The following is an 18,635-nucleotide window of genomic DNA, read 5'->3' as shown; positions in this document are numbered from 1 at the left end:
TTAATAGTTATGTCATTTTCTAAAAAAAGAACTCTATTTGTAAAATAAAAGAAAAATATCTACAAGTCTCATCAATTACTTATGACTTGAAAATACTAACACAAGAAGAGAAATATGTAATATTTATACTGTTGACAGGCATAAATGTTATGGAAATAGCATTTGATAAAAGTGACTAATGTATATAAGCCAAATAAATATCCCTAGAAGTACTAGAAACACTTAAAAGTACTTTCTTCATAATACTGAGCATACTGGAGCTTCAAAGACTCAAGCCATTGAAAAGTATGGTAGAAATTATACCTCATCCATAAAAAGGAAATTTTAAAACATGTATATTTAATATGTGGAAAGTGTGTGCTACTTGTAAGTATCAATAACATTATTGATACTAGGCTTTTGTAAGTATCAATAATATATGCAATATATTATGTGGAATTTCTCACATATAAACACACATAAAACACATTTTTGCTATTTAATACTTTTTCAAAACTAGCTAATTCTATAGGCATATCATTATTTTTTAAGTGTTTCTTTACCTTGGACATAAAAGTAGTTTCTAAAATTTCCCCAGAACACCTGAACATATATGTTTTTTTTTTCAGGTAGTAGCCTTGTATTGTTTGCTTCAGATAAATGCCTAAAAGTATTAAAAAGTAGAGGTTACTGGGCAGTTGTAGCACACACTTAATATAAAAAGCCTCAAATAGTGAAAATATCTCAAAGTAAAACATATTTCACTTTAGGCTTTTGTAAGTATCAGTTAGTTTTATGCAGATGTTCCACATTTCAAAATTTATGTTGTCAAGTAGTTCAGTAGTTTTTGATTTTGACTTAGTGAGGATACTTTAAGTACTTCTATGAATTTAATAAAGATATATAATTAAATAAATAAAACAAGGTCTCCAATTGCCCTAAAAAATAATAGGTATACAAAAGTGAATGTCATACCCACTCTAGAAAATTGACCAGATGCTTAAAACTTCTGGCACTTGTGTTATTCTGAGAAGAAAATATGACTACCTTGATAGAAGGACACTTACAAAAAGCATTAGACCTCCCTTTATACTTTTTACTTTGGACATTTTATCATTTTACTTTGGACAATATATGATCAGGAAAAATATCTTAAATATAAGGAAAGTTCCTTTGGGTTTCATTTTTAAGAGCATTGATGTAGATAAGGAAAAAAAGGCAAGTGGATAAAAGAGGAGCAGTGAAAATCATAATATTCCAAAATCTGTGTGGAAATATTGATATAGAAGCCTGTATAATCTGAAGCCCATATTTGCCTCATTCATACACTGACACTACACAAGCACAAGAAGTATTTTAAAAGAATATTTAATGACAATGAAGGGAAGTTCAAGAATATCTATACATCTATGTCTATAATCTATATATTTATGCATGAAAAAGCAGATATTGAAATATCATATATTAAATACACATTTATATCACATGAAAAACACTGCGCACATACAGATCAGTACAATTCAAGAAGGCATGGGATTCATTAGCATTGATAGCTGAGAGCGTTCAGTTTCTTCTGTTAAATGGTCTGCTTAGTGATTTTTTTTTCCTGCAACGTAGCTGATTTATTTTTCTGGCAAGAAGGAAAAGGAAAGGAAGCGGGAATGCAGAAAAGGGCGATTAACAGCTTTCAGTTCCAGTGAAATAACGACAGTGAAATACCATTGGCAGCAGCTCATGATGCTGCACGCGCGCCTGCAAGCGCGCCTGCAAGCGCGCAAGCACACACACACACACACACACACACACACACACACACAAACACACGCACAATTACAGTGGACCATGAGACTGTGCAGGGGAGATGGGCATACTCTTTTTTTTTCTAGCTGCACTGGCTGGCTGGCACAAATACAAACTGGCACAAGGCTTATGAAAGGGAGCCTTTTGGCAACACACAGGGAAAGTCATTGAAACGTCTATATGTGAATCCTGCAAGTCCACAGTTAAGGAGAGGCCATCCAGGATGCTAGCCTAGATTTGGCTTGACAAGGAAGGAGTCACTCATCAGGGCACACAGTGTTGGTTTTTAAACACAGGGAAAGAACTAGGCACCTGAATGTCCAACAGTGCGGGAATGATTACAGAAATGTTAAGGTCCATGGATAGATACACAGGAGCACTCTGCAGGCACTGAAGATGATATTCCATAAGCCTGTTGAATAGCATGGAAAGAAGTTCAATGCGTTGATTTGTTTGGTTTTCATCGCTGAAGAAAGCAGGTTAAGAAACACCACATATATGAACCACTCTACAAGAATATGTTAAAGGGGAAGGTGGGTCTGGGGTGAGAGGGGGAGAAAGGGGTAGCAGAGAGCCTGGGAAAAGGGCACACCAAAGAAGGTAAAAGAGGTTCTCTCTGAGTATTAGGATGATGGGAAGCAATTGCACTCTTGGTTCTTTCTCCCACATCAGACTTCCTTCTCCTTCCAGATATTTCTACCAGGAAATTGCATCACCTGTGCAGTAAACAAAGAGACAGAAAACGCTTTTAAGAATCAGACCGACCACGGGGAGAAGAGGCAGCCTTTACCCTCTCAAATGGCACAGATTAGTGGGATTATTGGCAGGGTGGGGGGAGTTGACTGGGGGTGGAGAGAAAGGAGGGAAGGAGAGGATAGAAGAGGGAAGGGGGGCTGAGAGCAGAGAGGGGATGGGGAAGCTAGCTTGCACTGGCTGGCGGGGGGGGGAAGAGAGGGGAGGGAGAGAAGGCAAGAGAGGGGAGGAAGGAAATAGGAAATGGGGAGGGGAAGGGGAGCGGGGAGGGGTGAGGAGGGAGGGAGGGAGGGAGAGGGAGAGAAAAACCTGCACTCCCAATACAATACACTGCTGGTGGGTTGGGGGATTGGGGGGTGGGGGCTGTAAACGGGGTGGGAGCCAAGCTTTGGCTCTACTGGCTGGGTCCTGGGATGTCTTCATCGAAAGGTGGCCTCTTCATCGGAGTCATCGAAATCCTTGAAGTCGGCGCTGGTGGACTGGCGGGCCCAGGCTCCCCTCTCGGCCTCTCTCTCCTTGTGGGACTTGAATCTCCCCACGAAAATCTTGCGGTAGTTGAGGAACATGCCATTCAGCGCATCTATGGCGCGCTCGGCCGACTCCTCCTTCTGGAAGTGCACGAACCCGTAGGCCTTGGGCCCCTTTTCGTCACAGGCCACCTTGCAGGACAGGATGTTGCCAAAGGCCGAGAAGATGTTGTACAGCGCCTTGTTGTCGATGGTCTTGCCCAGGTTCTTGATGAAGACGTTGCCCACTCCGCTCTTGAGGAGCGATGGGTCCCTCTGGGACCACATGATGCGCACCGGCCTGCCATTGATAACGTCAAAGTTCATGGTCTCCAGGGCCCGCTTGGCATCCAGCGGTTGCTGGTAGTTGACATATGCGTAGCCCAGAGAGCGTCGGGTGACCTTGTCCCTGCAAAGGCGGATGGACAGGATGGGCCCGGCTGGGCTGAACTTCTCATACAGCATCGACTCGGTCACCTCGGGATGCAGGTCGCCCACGTAGAGCGAGGCATTGGGATAGTCTGGGTTCCCATCGGAGGAGCCCCCGGCCGCCGCCTCTTCCTCTTCTGCAGCCAAGGCCGCCGCCAGCTCTTCATCCATGTCCACCCTCCCGTAGGAAGGCGACGCAGCGGCCCCCGTGGCCTCCGCCAGGCTGGCCTCCTCCAGGCTGGCCTCCGTGGCTGCCACCGCCGCGGCCGCGCCGGCCGCCCCCGCCTTCTCCCCGGCCAGGGCCGCCGCCTCCACCAGGCTGGCCTCGGCCTCGGCCTCGAACTCGGCCTCCATCTCTGCTTCCACCTCCGCCACGGAGGCCTCCGCCACCGCCTCCGCCACGGTCGCCGCCGCAGCCTCGGCCGCCGCAGCCGCCGCAGCCGCCGCTGCGGCGACCTCCGCCGCCACTGCTGCCGCGGTCGCCAGGGTCACCGCTGCCGCCGGGTCGCTGCCGCGACCTCCCTTCCTGCGAACTGAGGGCACGGAGAGGCGGCGAGAGCCGGTGGGCGCCGGAACCCGGGCCGGGGGCTCGCGCGGGCGCTGCGGACAGGGACCCCGGTCTGGCCGAGCAGGCGGGACCCGGTCACCCGGGGTGGCGAGCACTGGCCGCTAGTGCGCACAGCCCGCTCTCCGCAGCCTGCAGCCGCCGCCGCTGCCGCTCTCTCTGGGCTGGCTGGCGTGCGGGGCGCGGGCGGGAGGGCGGCGTGTGGTGGGGGGCCGGGGGGGGGGGGGGGGGGGGGGTTGGCGTCTGTGGTCCGGGCAGCTGGGAAGGCTTCTGTCTCTTTGGTTCCCCCTGTGGCTGCTGCGGGGCAGCGGGGCTGCGGGGGCGGGGTGAGCTTGGGGTGGGGGTGCCAGTGCGCAGCCTCTGGGGCGCCCACGCGTTGGGGAAGAGGATGCCAGGGACCGGACTGCGCTCTGGACCAGCGGAATTCGGGTTCCATGTCTTCAGCTGGCGCGGGGTGGTGGCGGGGGGGGGGGGGGGGGGGGGGGGACGGGGGTTGCCCCTTCCCCCATAAAGGAAGGTTGCCATGATTCAAGCAAGAACCTTGCAAGGGTGGGTGGGGTGGCCTTGAAGCCAGGGTAGTCCTGCCTGATGGAGCCTAGAAGCAGTGTCTCAACATCCAGGGGGTCTCCAGCCCAGCAAAAAGAGGCAGGCACATACTCATGCACACACACACACACACACACACACACACGCACACGTGGGGGAGGGAGGGAGAAAGGGAGAAAAGCGACAGCATTTCTCTCTCTCACACACACACATACACAGAACACACACACACAGAGCTAGAGAGAAGCAACAGCATTTCTCTCACACACTCACACATACACAGCACACATGCGCAGACACACAAAGGCAACAGCATTTCTCTCTCACACACACTCACACATACACAGCACACACACACACACACACAACAGCAACAGCATTCTCTCTATCTCGTGTGGTGTGTATTTGTGTGTCTCTCTCTCCCTCTCACAACACACACACACACACACACACACGCACTACCTAATGTCACAGCCACCCCTGACACCCAGGAAAGCTTGAGTCTTCCCAGCTCCCCACGCAGCCTGCTGAGCCATTTTCTGAGTCGGCTCCCCCTTCCCACTCCCCACCCCCACTCTGCAACATTTCCAAAAGAGAGAATAAAGAATGTGTGCTCATTCATAACGCCCTGCCACAAATACTCTACATGGAGCCTGTGCCAGTCCCTGGGGATGCAGAGGTCTGGAATACAGAGGAATAGGCGCTGCCTTCAAGCTTCTCCTGGGGAGCACAGAACCTGGACTGGAAATTGCTCCCCACTCCACCCTCAGCCTCTCCATGTCTCTCCCCAGCCCCTGGACTACTGTGGACCTGGGGTTCTGCAGAGCCTCAGCTCCCCCTGCCATGTGGGGAGTGAAAATCAAGAGCACCTAGTCTCTAGGGGAGCCCTCAATGGCAAGTTAAAGCCAACTGGAGGGGGGGCACTGGGAGGGGTGTGCTGGGGGATGGGAGGGGTGCTGAGAAGGGCCTGGCCCAGAGACAGGAGGTGCTATGCCTTTGAGGTGCTGAGGTCCCTGACCAGAACCAGGAAGTGCTCATCCCTGCCCAAGAAGGCAAATGAGACAGGACCTGAAACATCTCTTTAGGGTGAGATGCTGAGTCCCCAGTCAGCAGCTAGTCCTTCTGGCACTGGGGGCTGGGACTGTGGAAAGGCAGTAGTGACTGCTGGTATGTTAATGTGTGGAGAGAGCAATGGGGGCACACAGAGCCAAATGCTGAGGGAGCAGGCAAGCTGGCAGCCTACAGAGTGTGGACCAAAACAGGGACTGGAGTCCCAAGTCCAGAAGGAGGACCAGATGTTGAGAGTTCTGATAGGACTCAAGGGCAGCTGTGCTCAAGAGGGAATGCACAAGTGGGTTGGGAAAGGAAGTGGAACTGCTCCATGCCTAGGCAGGAGGGAAGGAATCCAGGCAGAGGAATCACTGTCTATCTGAGGGTCAGTGGTGCAACAGCACCCACATGGTCACTGGTGCTCATACCACATGACCTAGCTTGGATAGTCTCCAGGGCTATGCATAGAGTGGACGGTAGCTAGGAGACTGTATCAGTGGGCTTGCTCCCAACTCAGCCCATGCAATAAAGGGGTGAAGAGATCAAAACGGCAGAGAGTGATTTGAACATCAGTGCAAATACAAGTGTGGGTTCCCCCACACAAATCTGTGGCACAACATGAAGAAAATGGTCAGACAGAACTAGCTCCAAGAGAGTCAGAACCAACTTGCCCTCTGACTGCACTGCCATTTCAGACATGTGGTCTCGTGTTTACCACAAACCAGTGGCATCATGTGGATATGTTTTAAAAATTGAAATGCCCAAACCATGGTGCCTTTCTTTGAGACTTCTAGACTTCCCTACAGTGACTCAAGGTGCTTCTTTACATTGTACAATTGCCCCCCAGAAGACTGCGTGTTTTCAGGGTTTTTTTTTTTTAGTGAAATTTGATGGAAAACAAAATGTAATAAGTTTGATGTTGACTTCTTCATACAGGATTCCTTATGCCTTGTTCTCCTTCATCATCACCCCTGCCATCTGCCATGCCCAGCACTGCTCCAGCTTATCCCCTTCATTCTCCAGTTAGCCCTTCCCTTTGCTTTGTATTCCTCTAGTCTAGTTCCTGGCTACATTAAGATCTCTTTGCACTCATGACCCTCCTGTTAAGTCTGATCTTCGTCCCTCCTTACTTCCCTCCTTCCTTCCTCCTCCCTCCGTCACTCTCTCTCCCTCTCCCCCCTCCCAGACACACACATACATGCGTGCGCACACATATACACATATATATGCTCTTGCAGGAACACTAGCCCCCCCCCCCCCCCCCCCCCGTTCTATATCTTCGCTGCACGCTTGCTGAAATATGGGTGTTTTTCTGAGTCTGGGTCTCCAGTTGCATCCATTTTCTTGTAAGTATTATGATGTCAATCCTCTTTAGAGCTTCTTTAAATTGCATCCCATGTGTGTGCACACTGCTCTGTTCATGTGCGCATCCCCAGAGGTTCATCTAGCTTTTTCCACGTACAGCCATACCCAAGGATGCAGAAATACCTCTGTGGTGTGTAGATTTAGAGTCTTTGGTGTTTATGACCATGAGTGACAAAGATAGGTCTAATTTGTGAGGAGTCACCATAATCAGTCACATGGTGGTTTTCCAGGTTCACACTCGGCCAGGCAGTGAATAAGTGTTCCCCTTTCCCCATATCCTCATGGCCACTTGTCCTGTTTTTCCTTCAGTGTCCATTCTGACTTGGGTTAGATGGACTATGGGAGGTTTCGTATGTGATTTCCCCCAGATGAGGTTGAACACTGCCTCAAGTATTTATTCGCCATTTGTGCTCAGCATCTCATCAGGTCTGTGTGACCAGACTATGGTGACCACGGAATTTCGCATGCCAGCACAGGGTCCTGCCACCGCAACCCAGTCCACCTTGTGTATACAAGGCTTTCTGTGTGGCTTTCTCTATTGGCAGAAGCTACTCAGGATAGGAGAACATGAACTTGAGAATGAGACCTCGTCCCTGTGGGGTGAGGCAGGACTTTCCATCTCCTCCTGAGAAGCGGGTATGGAGATAGGATTCTTGCCTTGTGGAAAAGCCCAGTTCTCTACACCTAGACAGAACTTGAACCGGTAGAAGCAAAAAGCAGAGAGAGACCTAGGACTTGGGAGTCAGGTGCCATCCCTTCCTTGCCCTCTGGATATGCCCAGCTCTCTGCACCTAGACAGAGCTTGTCCCAACAGAGCGAGGGGCAGGGACCTAGGGCTTGACTGAGCTTGTCCCAGCAGAGGCAAGGGGCAGGGAACCATGGCTTAGGAGTCAGGGGCCATCACCTAGTGGTCTGGGGTGGGATGCTTGCAGGCAGAGGGAACAGACAGATGAGCTGCGCCTCAAGTTTTCAGGTGTCTGTCCACGATGGCCAGGATAGGTAAAGCCATGATTGTTGTGTAGGGCTGGATGATATGATGGCGCCTTGTGCCCATAGCAGAGGATCTGCTCTTCATGGGAGCAGGAGACCTATGAGAAGGGAAATGAACTCCAGACAATCCAGGACCAGGGTTCCACAGGATCCTACTCGGCCTTTGTAGATATGAACACTGACCCAAAGACATCAGTGGCATAGATGGAGAAATGGGTACAGGGAAGTGCCACCAAAGTCTGCACCCTGGTCCTAGAGACAGTCCTTAAAATCCCCAACCACAGTAATATAGTGACCAGTACAGTAACCAGGACAGCAGCTGGAGACTGTCCAGGTCCTTTCTCTGCAGGCTTCATGATGTCCCACATTCAGTTCTGCACATCTTCTGTGTGGAGTTTATCCCACCTGTAATCAGTAGTGTTCAGAATACTAAGCACTGTGATGGGGTAAAGAAAAGAGCCTTGTGGAGTGTTCCTAGAGGGAGGAGGGGGCCTTTCAATGGGACAAAGTGCCAGTGATGCCCCTCATTTTATGATTCACGGGTATTCTTGAAGGGTCAGGCTAGATACCATGTCCCCCTTTCCTGGCTAGGCTGTCGTCCCTGTACTCCGGGAGCTTATTTCACACCGAAAATGTGACAATATAGACTTGTCAGAAAACATGGAAAATGATAAGGAAGAGGTAAAACTCTCAGGGCCATCAAGGAGATGCTTGCTTGCACACTTTTCTAAGATCCAGGAGGCTGTAAAGGAGCACCATGGAGCCCAGGGAAGGCTTCTCTCAAGTCAATGGCCTGCCAGTCTTGCATGGAAAGCCTGCCTAGCAGACAAAGCTATAATGTGCCCAGTCACTGGGGCAGGAGCACCAAGTGGTAATGGAACTTACAGGGTATCTGGAGCTTAGTGTAACAGAGGGGAGACGGAAGGAACTAGGGAGGAGGAGGGCACAGGGGTGGGCAGCTGCCCAGGTCAAGGTCTGGTCTTGTTCAGATGGTGTGGGGAATCAGGAAGATCCCCAAGTCTGGGCAGTGCCCAGAGCCACACTGACTCATTTCTCTCCCTCTGGCTGCTGTGTGTGGGAGGTATTGCTGACGAGAAGGGCAGGAAGATACGCAGATAGAGAAGTTGCTAGGCTCCTGCCACCTGACAGTCTTTCACCCATGAGATTGCAGTATGTTGTTCCAGACTGACGCATGAGTCTGTGCATGCTAGGACATGGCTTCCCAAGGAAATTTCCAAGTCAGGAGACAGCTTTCTCTAGTGCCTTAAAGGGAGTCACTGACCAAACCTCTGAAATGCCAGACAGAATGAGTGAGGCGTGGGTCAACAAATAACACTGCACCTTCCTCTTCTTTGAGTGTCCTCCAGAAGTCTTCTCCAAAGGATAACGATAGCTAGCATTCATCCAGGATGATGAGGAAACCGTGGCGGAGAGACCTCACTATGTCCTCCTCCCTCTCCTCATGTACCTGGAGATACCATCCAGAGTCTAGGCGGTTTCTGCGGCCACCGACTATCAAATGCCAGTGGACGTTCTTAAACTCCACTGCCATCATGGTCCCTGCATTGCCGCTATAGTCTTCCAACTGGTCACTTCTTTCCTCCAAATTCCCAGCTCGAGTGAGTGGCGGGACTCATCCGTAAAGGTGAGTTATTACATCCTTGGCTTGTCCTAAATGACAGAATGGCAGCCTGTTTCGTTTTGACTCAAGGGTAAACTTCTTGGCATGGCTGAAACAGGATGGACCCTTGCCAAAAGACCCGCCTCTGTCTTCTCTGGCCAAGTGGAGCTCTCTGAGAATCCCATTATGCTGCTCTGAGCTGTGAGCCCTGCACTTCCTGAGGGCTCCCACCTTCTTGAAATAGTAGATACTTTGTTTAAAGCTACATTGTTACAGCTGGTCTCAGAACACATGCTCAGACACCTGTCATTCAGAACAGAGCAACAACAACAAAACACTGTGTTTTTAAGTCCAGAAATTTTGGTCCTTTGAGATGACAAAAGTATAATAGATACATAATCAAATAACTACCCCTTTGTGATTCTTTGCAATTCATTCTCAGATGCTGTTTTTCACAGAATGGACCCTGGGTCTCTTCTGGGTGTGTCTATAACAAGAAGTAAGATCTTGGCCTGTCACTATCTAATCATTCTATTTCTCTCCCCCTTTCTCACCCCCCTCTCTTACTTTCTGTCTGTGCTCCCCGCTCTACCCCCTCCCTGAAGTTGGGAACCCCTTTGGCTCTTTGCTCTCTGTCATTCCTGAGTAGTCAGGTCTCAGGAGGGTTGGCCTTTGATCTCAGCATGGGCTGGAGATATTGAGAAGCAGTTCTTGCAGTTCTGATGCACCGCTGGCCACCTGCTTCCTCAGGCATGTAGAAGGTGGACCTGGGAACAAAGCTGACTTGGAAGCAGAACTTAGAGCTAAGACTTACGCCTCTGCACTTTCGTTCCTTCCTGAAGTTGGTATGTTTGAAGCTCTCTAGAAGGGTTCTGGCAGTTTCCTTCAGGGTGGTCCCTTTGCCTTAATCCCACTTTGAAACCAACAGCCAAGAGGGATCAGGTCTCAGGGTTGGGTCAAGCCTCTCTGTATGCTTTTTTTCTCTGGTGACACCCTTTTATCTGGTAACCAATTCACCTTCCATCACGTTTCAAGTTTTCACGGGGCCTGTCGGTCCTAACCATGCGCACTCCTCAGGAGTGTCACATAACTGTGCCTGAGATGCAGCAGTGGCTTAGGAGAGGGGCTCACCTTGGACACGTTACTGTATTCTCTTTTCTTTTTTTTTAATATTTATTTATTTATTTATTATGTATACAATATTCTGTCTGTGCAGGCCAGAAGAGGGCACCAGACCCCATTACAGATGGTTGTGAGCCACCATGTGGTTGCTGGGAATTGAACTCAGGACCTTTGGAAGAGCAGGCAATGCTCTTAACCTCTGAGCCATCTCTCCAGCCCCTGTATTCTCTTTTCTTTTCCTTCCCTTTGGAGTCCTAGGCTGTACAAAGAGGTATTTATGAGCGTGAAAATTGGTCATGCACGACCCATGTTTTTTGAAATGCCCAGTACAATAGACTGTTTCTTAATCTCTTCTCCCTCTGTCCTGAGGATGTCTTATTCATCTGATTTTCCTTCTTGTACCCCTGGATATCTGGACATTTCTCTCTGTCCAGGATCACAGTGTCAGTATGAAGGGAGTCTGACCTCCTGGCTTTAGTCATTGGTAACGGCCACATTTCACTCCAGGCCACTGCCTGATTCTCTGACATGAACTCGCATAGCTAACCCCCTCTGTAGACCATCTCCCAACTAGAGCAACTTTAGGATCCACTGAATTTTGTCAAGGGGGTCCAAGGGTTTTCAAATGAGCATATGAAAGCCTGGTGCTTCTGTCCCCAAGAAAAGGACCCCAGATGTGTGAAGCTACCTACCTGCCCAACAAAATGTTGAGTCAGGAATGTTTTCCGTCTTCTCTTTCAGAATCTTTCTGGGACACATCTGGACACACTTCACAAAAGGTATTGCTTTGCTGTAGCGCAAATGTACTGGGTTCCTTTGGATGCTGCCGTGCTATCGTTGGAACAATATTACTGGTGTCTAATAAGTCTATGAAGTGACAGTTCGTGGGTTTCTAAAGTGTGAGTTCTATAGGTTGTTGTCAGTTCAGGTTCTGCTCTGCCTAACAGACAGACCATTGACTCCCCCTCAGTGTGGTAAGTAAGGTCTCAGTCAGTCAAGATGAGGAGCCTCCCCACCTCCTCAACACCTGTATTGTCCAGAAGGCATAAAGGAGGTGAACCCTCTTGGGGGTTTGTATCTTATCCTTTTTATTGTCCCAGGATCTTCTGACCGTGCTGTACATGTGAGTTCAACTTGGACTCAGTGCATCAATCACCAAATACATTCTGTTTGTCAGTGCCCTACACATGCAAGTCCTCAAAGGGCAGGCAGACAAATGATCATTAAATATTCAGCCTGTAATCGTCTAGGGATTCACACTATCTCCATTTTACCCTTGACAACATGTTGGTACAGTGCTATTCAACCGAGTGTCCAGAGTGCGGAATCTGGGTTATGACTCAACACAAGGCAGTCCTGTCACACTGTTGATCGTAAAAAGCACCATGTGTGCTTGGAGCAAACCTATGCTGTCACTACAGAGGCCACGGCTGCACAGGTCGTTAATGATTAACAGTCCCCGCAGAACCCACATATTCTGGGTCACAGAGAACACAGGGATCCGTAGTGTTGAGCTGCTTTTCCTGCCCACACAAATCCCCAGTTGGCCCTTTCTGTGCCTCTTGCTAATGGATCAAGATCTTAGCTCCTAGCTACTGCTCCAACATCATGCCTTCCTGCCGCTGCCTTGCTCCTGACCATTGTAGTTATGGATTAATCCTCTGAAACTGCAAGCAAGCTCTAGTGAACTCTTCCATAAGTTGCCTTGGTCATGGTGTTTTGTCACAGAAGTAGAAAAGTATCCAAGACACACGCCTTGTAGTAGCAGTCTGTCTGTCGTTTGGAAGCCGCTTTCTCTTTGTCAGCTTTTTGTATAGGTTTGCTTGGCGTTCATTCACTTCCCGGAGCTGTGCTTTCCTCATCTTGCCCCCCCCTCCCCCCCCGTTTGTACCGTTTCTAACATTGTTTCTTCTGATAGTGTTTCAACACTGAATCCCTCTTTCTTTGTATCAGAGACGACAATGTCTAACAAGTTTAGCGACTTCCTGTTTCCAGGCAGTTTAAATGATTTTCTAGGTGATTTTTCTTCCCTTGGCTTTTTGAGGCTATATTGAGATAGATTTCTGGTCCACGACAAAATGTTCATATTTCAAGTATGCAACTGGGTAGGTTTGACACGTGACGGGTAGAATATTCACCACAACTTGTTCTCAAGCCCTTGGCAACACTTCCCTCTCCCTCACCCTGACACTCTCCTCCCTGTCTCTAGGCAAACACAGATATGCTTTCGGGAAATGAGAGCTTCTTTGTATTTTCTGGAATTGTGCACAAATGCTGACTGTCCAATCCCCACAGAGACACACATGCCATGGTATGGGCCTTTTGAAGCGGCTGGCTACTTTCAATCCTAATAGTGATTACTTTTGAGATTTTGCTGGCTTATTACTCTTATCTTTCTGCCTTGGTTAAGGTTCTGTCTGCTTTCTTTGCTGTCTAGTGCTTTCCTGCTTAGTTACATGGCAGCTTGTTTATGCTCTCAGCTTCTGATGGACATTTGGAAGTTTCTAATCTATGGCTACTTTAAATCAAGCTTTTCTGGGTATCTGTCTACAAGGTTTCTGAATGTATGCTTTAACCTGGCCTTGGAAGACACTTATACATAGAATGATCTAATTTTATTGTAGGTTCAAGTGTTTAAGTCCTTAATAAAATTTCATAATATTTTCCAACATGGTTTGTAAACTAAGCATTGCTAACTGGATTTCTACCCAACTGTTCATTTAGCTCACCTGACTGTCTGTATTCACAATAATCAGAGGAATGCATTTGCTTTTATAACTACCAATTTGATGACTAGCAATTAGAGCTCAGGGCCGCCATCCTGTAGTTATGTATGTCTCGACCACTTTGGGTGTCAAAGGATCCTCTCACGAGGACCATCTAAGACCATCAGAAAACACAAGAAAAGTACATTATGATTCATAACAGTAGCAAAATTACAGTTAAGAAGTAGCAAAAGATAATTTTATGATCAGTAGTCACTGCAAAATGAGGGACTGTATTATAGGGTCAGAGTGTTAGGAAGTATGAAAAGCACTGCTCTGCCTGTTGTTTTTGTAATATGGTACAAGCTGCACTTACGGATGCAAGTCAGTAAGAAGAATAAACTTAGGAAGTAATGATCTTTGTTCTTGAAATTTGCTGAACTGGAAAACATCTTGTGCTTAGGAGATCATGTCATTTTTCCAGAATATTTCACTTGTCTGTGATGATCCATGTCATAAAGTATGCTAAATCAAGGTGTCTATGGTCGCTTTCTTCAGCAGAGATAGCTCATACTAATGATGTCTTTTTCTTTACTACCACCTTACCTCTGGGCCAACTTGTTTCTGTCATCCAATGGCAAGACTGATGAAGTGCATGATTCCAAATTGGAGAGCCAGCCAGGAACCTAGAGCTCTTCCTAGGGTTAGCTAACCCAAATTGGCTATCTTTTTTGATAAACCTGTAGCATCTTCCAAGGCAAGCTGCCAAAGGCAGCCAAAATAGGATGTGTATGAAAAGGGTAATGGAGGGAAGTGCTGAAGAGGGGAGAGAATGAGCCCCAACTTCAAATGCCATTAGCATATGACTTTGAGTTTTAATTCTAAGTGATATAATTTCTAACCATGGTCCTGTTTTTGTTTTTTTTTTTTCAATTGAGGCACATGTTAGAAGCTCTAATTTGGTTTAGGTGTCCACAGTGGACACCGAATAATCTGAATATAGAAATGAATTTTAGCCGGGTGGTGATGGCACACACCTGTAATCCCAGCACTTGGGAGGTAGAGGCAGGTGGACCCCAGTGAGTTCGAGGCCAGCCTGGACTACAAAGTGAGTTCCAGGACAGCCAGGACTGTTATTCAAAGAAACCCCATCTCAAAAACAGAAAAGAATTTCAATCATTTCATAGGAAGAGCAATAGGATAAAGGGGGCTGGGCGGTGGTGGCGCACGCCTTTAATCCCAGCACTCGGGAGGCAGAGGCAGGTGGATCTCTGTGAGTTCGAGACCAGCCTGGTCTACAGAGCTAGTTCCAGGACAGGCACCAAAGCTACAGAGAAACCCTGTCTCAAAAAACCAGAAAAAAAAATAGGATAAAGGGGAGGATGAGCACTGGAAACTCTCTTTATTAATTATGAAACTATATACTGTTAACTTTGTGGTCAGCTAATGATCATTCAGATTGCGGTGCGTGCATGTGTGTGTGTAGTATTGGGGATTTTTTAAATCCAGGGCTTCACCTGTGCTAGCCTAGTGCTTGTCCTATTTACTATTGTATTGCTGTGATAAGACAGTATGACCAATGTCATAAATAAATTAAAGCATTTAATTGAGAGGTTTCCTCCAGTTTTAGAGTGAGTCCATGACCACCGTGGTGGGGACCATGGCACAAGGCAGGCAGGCAGGGTGCTGGAGCAGTAGCTAAGAGTTTACATCTGATCCAGTACATGGCAAAGAGAAGACTGGGCCTGGCATGGGCTTTTGAAACCTCAAAGCCGATCCCCACTGACATACCCTTCATCAACAAGGCCACACCTCCTAATCCTTCTGTGTTGGTTGGGGGGGGTCTTTCTAGAGGAACAGTGTGTGTGTGTGTGTGTGTGTGTGTGTGTGTGTGTGTAGAGAGAGAGAGAGAGAGAGAGAGAGAGAGAGAGGATTTATTAGAATTGCTCACAGGCTGCGGTCCAGCTAGTTCAACAGTGGCTATCTACCAACAGAAGGTTCAAGAATCCAGTAGTTGTTCAGTCCATGAGGCTGGATACCTTGGTTGTATATGCCAGAATCCCAAAGAAGTCATCTGTAATGCAGTGTTAGGAATGGACTTGCTGGTGAGAGCAAGAACAAGGAGCCAAAGAGAGGGCAAGTTTCCTTTTTCAATATCCTTTATGTAGACTATCGACAGAACGTGTGGCCCAGATTAAAGGTGGATCTTCCCACTCCAAAGATCCACGTTAGAAGTGTATCTTCCCACTTCAATTGATTTAATTCAGAAAAAAAATCCCTCACAGGTGTTCCCAGCCATTTGGGTTTTAGTTAATTCCTGATGTAGTCAAGTTGACAACCAAACCATCACACATTCCAAAACAGTTCTACCAAATGGGAATCTATGGGGCCATTCCCTCTCAAACCACCTCAGTACTCTCCCACTGAGTTAGGCTTAGACCAGAAACATGCATTTCCTTCTATCCATGGAACCAAAGAAAACCTTTCAGAGCTTGCAAAAGGACTCATATTCAAGACTACTTGCACTCTTCCCCAATCTTCAGAGCTTATGGGTCAATCCTCTGAGAAAGCTTTGGGCTTCTGCAGCTCTCCGTATTCTTCTAGACTCTTCCAGAAAATTTTCATTTGGTTTCTCTTTAACATTAGCTTTGATTCCTGTTCCAGGCACTAGTGACTAATACTAATTAATGTCTTTGTCTTTAGGTGGGATGGTACTCAACCCTGCATTCCAGTTCTCTGAACACCCGCAAGCATCACAACCAGCTGCAATTTTTTGTGTCAAGGTTTGTGCTCTCACTTCTGATTCTGTAGCTGTTGTAGGTATTTGGTCTGTTGTCTGCCTGCCACCATCAGTTTAATATCCTCTTTTTTCCGTGAGCTTTTAATTAGTTTCTGAAGCTCCAAAACAGTTGACTAACATTTTGGTTGTTTCTTATCTGCTTTTGGAACTCCTTTCTTTGCCATTTTTCTGCTATTCATTAATGGCTTTTGCTAAATTTTAAATTGACTTGACTAAAAATCATGAACCTCCATTAGGTTCCCATATATGGGAAGGAAAATGGTCCTGAAAGAGAGTAGATCCAAAATTGGCATTAAGTGTGCACTCAGTTAGTTGGACAGTTATCTACCTTGAGTCTCCATTGTTGATAGTGGAACATCCAAGGCTGCAAGCTCAATCTATGACTCTCATTCTGTTATCAGAGAACTAGGAAGGAAAACTTTATCATGTTGTATTAGTTTTTATGATTTTATGTATTAGTCTTGATGATCCCCAATCCCTTCTGAGGCACAGCAGTAGGGACTAGAACCAAAGAGGTTTTCAAGACCATAGATGCTAATTGGGCCACCTGATTTCTAATGGTCCCCCACCTTAACAAGTGTCTAACCCTGCTGCCCTCTCTTTTCCTAAGCTTTGTATTTGGGACACTCCTTCTGGGTATCTACTGCACGATATTGCTGACAGGAAGTTACTCCACTGTATTCTGATTCCTCATGCTGATCTCTTAGCCCCAGAGCTGCCATCTTTGTACCCCAAGATCAGGTATTAGTGTTGTCTAGTTTCCCCTCTATATATTCCAGCTGTAGATTTGATTGAGGAAATTTGCCGAAAGTGGTTGTGGCTTATGTTGGTTAGTTTTTGTCAACTTGAAACAAGCTGGAGTCACCTGGGAAAGAACTGAAATTGAGGATTTACCTCCACCAGACTAATATGCGGAAATGTCTGTAGGCTATTTTCTTCATTAATGACTGATGTAGAATAGCCCAGACTACTGTTGGTGATGTTGTGCCTGGACAGGTGGGTCTGGGATGTATAAGAAAGCAAGTGGAGAAAGCCAGTAGGAAGGGTTCTTCCACAGTCTTTACTTCCATTCCTACCTTCTAATTCCTATCCTGAGTTGATGTCTTGGTTTCCCTTGATGATAGATTATAACATGTAAACCAAATTAACCCTTTCTTTCCCAAGTTTCTTTTGGTTGTGGTGTTTATCACAACAACAGAAAGTAAACAAGAACAGAAATTGGTACCAGAAGAGCAGAGTTGTTTCTGCAATGGACCTGACTATGTTGCTTTTGGCATAGACTCTTGTGGGAGGAAGGTGGACAACTTGAGGCTTTGGGATGGAAAAACCATTTGAGTACTCAGGCTATTTTGTGGCAGCTTAGTAGATAACTTGAGACAAATTAGATGAAGGAAGCACAGTTTGTCAAATGTAAAATGGAAGTTTAAGAATCCCTCAAAAATCCTATTCATGGTTCATTCATGTGATATATTTGAATTAAGAACCTGTAGTTTCTGGTTCTCAGCTGTGATTTGCAAGAGTCCAATACCATTGAAAAGAAACCTTTGCTTTAACTGTGACAGTTGTTCACGTGTGATGCTTGTTAGGTGGGACTGAAAAATCTGTTGTGATTAATAAGAGACAAGCATCACTGGGGAGAAGTCTTCTGAGAGGTGTTTTCCTAGGCTCAGCACACAGAACTGTGGTCTGGGGGAGGCAAAGCTGCCTCTTAAACCAGAGGTCAAGCCTAAAAATATAGTAGAGTGTCCTCCATGTGGTACTGGTTTTGAAGGTCAAAATAGTCATGATGAACAGCAGCTGAGACTTGGCACTGTAGGAGGTCACTGGTGAAAGTTTAGCTTCAGTTACAGTGAATACCCAGGGATATTGGAGATTCCCAGACCGTAGGACAGCCACGTGAGATACTCACAGGTGTAGAATGGAGCTGACTGGCATGAGCCTACCAGATAAACTTTCTCTGCAGATGGTAGAACTGGAGTAGTAGAATTTCCTAAACCTTTTAGAGTCCAGAAAACCATGAGTGAGTTCTGAAAAATTGTCTCTACCAGACTGATCTTTGGGCATATCTATGGGTTCATATATTGAGTTTCTATACTGTTGATTGATATAGGAGGGTCAGCCCACAATGTGTGGTACCAAAATTGGGTAAGTGATCCCGAATTGTACAACAAAGGTAACTACTAAGTAAACTAGGGGAAGCAAGCCCACACACAACATTCCTCCATGGTTTCTGCTTCAGTTCTTGCCTTCTGGTTTCGGCCTTGAGTTCTTACCTTGGCTTCACTTGATGATGAACCATAACCTGTAAATCCTCTCCTCCCTAATTGCTTTTGGTCATGTTTATCACAACAACAGAATACAATCTATAATATGACTGCTTAAGCCCATTATTCAGTTAGTCCTG

The 18,635-nt window shown here is 46.9% G+C and overlaps 1 protein-coding gene across 1 annotated transcript; it reads right to left on the bottom strand.

The window, feature by feature from the left end:
• Window positions 1-2,876: 2,876 nt before the first annotated feature.
• Window positions 2,877-4,181, bottom strand: LOC121442900 (polyadenylate-binding protein 1-like 2). The gene has a single exon (XM_041644543.1). The coding sequence runs from the start codon at window positions 3,819-3,821 to the stop codon at window positions 2,952-2,954; it is 870 nt and encodes a 289-aa protein (XP_041500477.1). The 5' UTR covers window positions 3,822-4,181; the 3' UTR covers window positions 2,877-2,951.
• Window positions 4,182-18,635: the final 14,454 nt, after the last annotated feature.

Source organism: Microtus oregoni, unplaced genomic scaffold, assembly GCF_018167655.1.
Source record: "Microtus oregoni isolate MIOR12 unplaced genomic scaffold, Mior012 000097F_ref0000449, whole genome shotgun sequence".
NCBI lineage: Eukaryota > Metazoa > Chordata > Mammalia > Rodentia > Cricetidae > Microtus > Microtus oregoni.
Note: the sequence above shows the minus strand (reverse complement) of the source record. Positions and strands in the feature narration are given on the sequence as shown.

Excerpts from the sequence above, each read along its gene's own strand:
- LOC121442900 (XM_041644543.1), bottom strand. The coding sequence starts at position 3,821 with ATGGAGGCCGAGTTCGAGGCCGAGGCCGAGGCCAGCCTGGTGGAGGCG.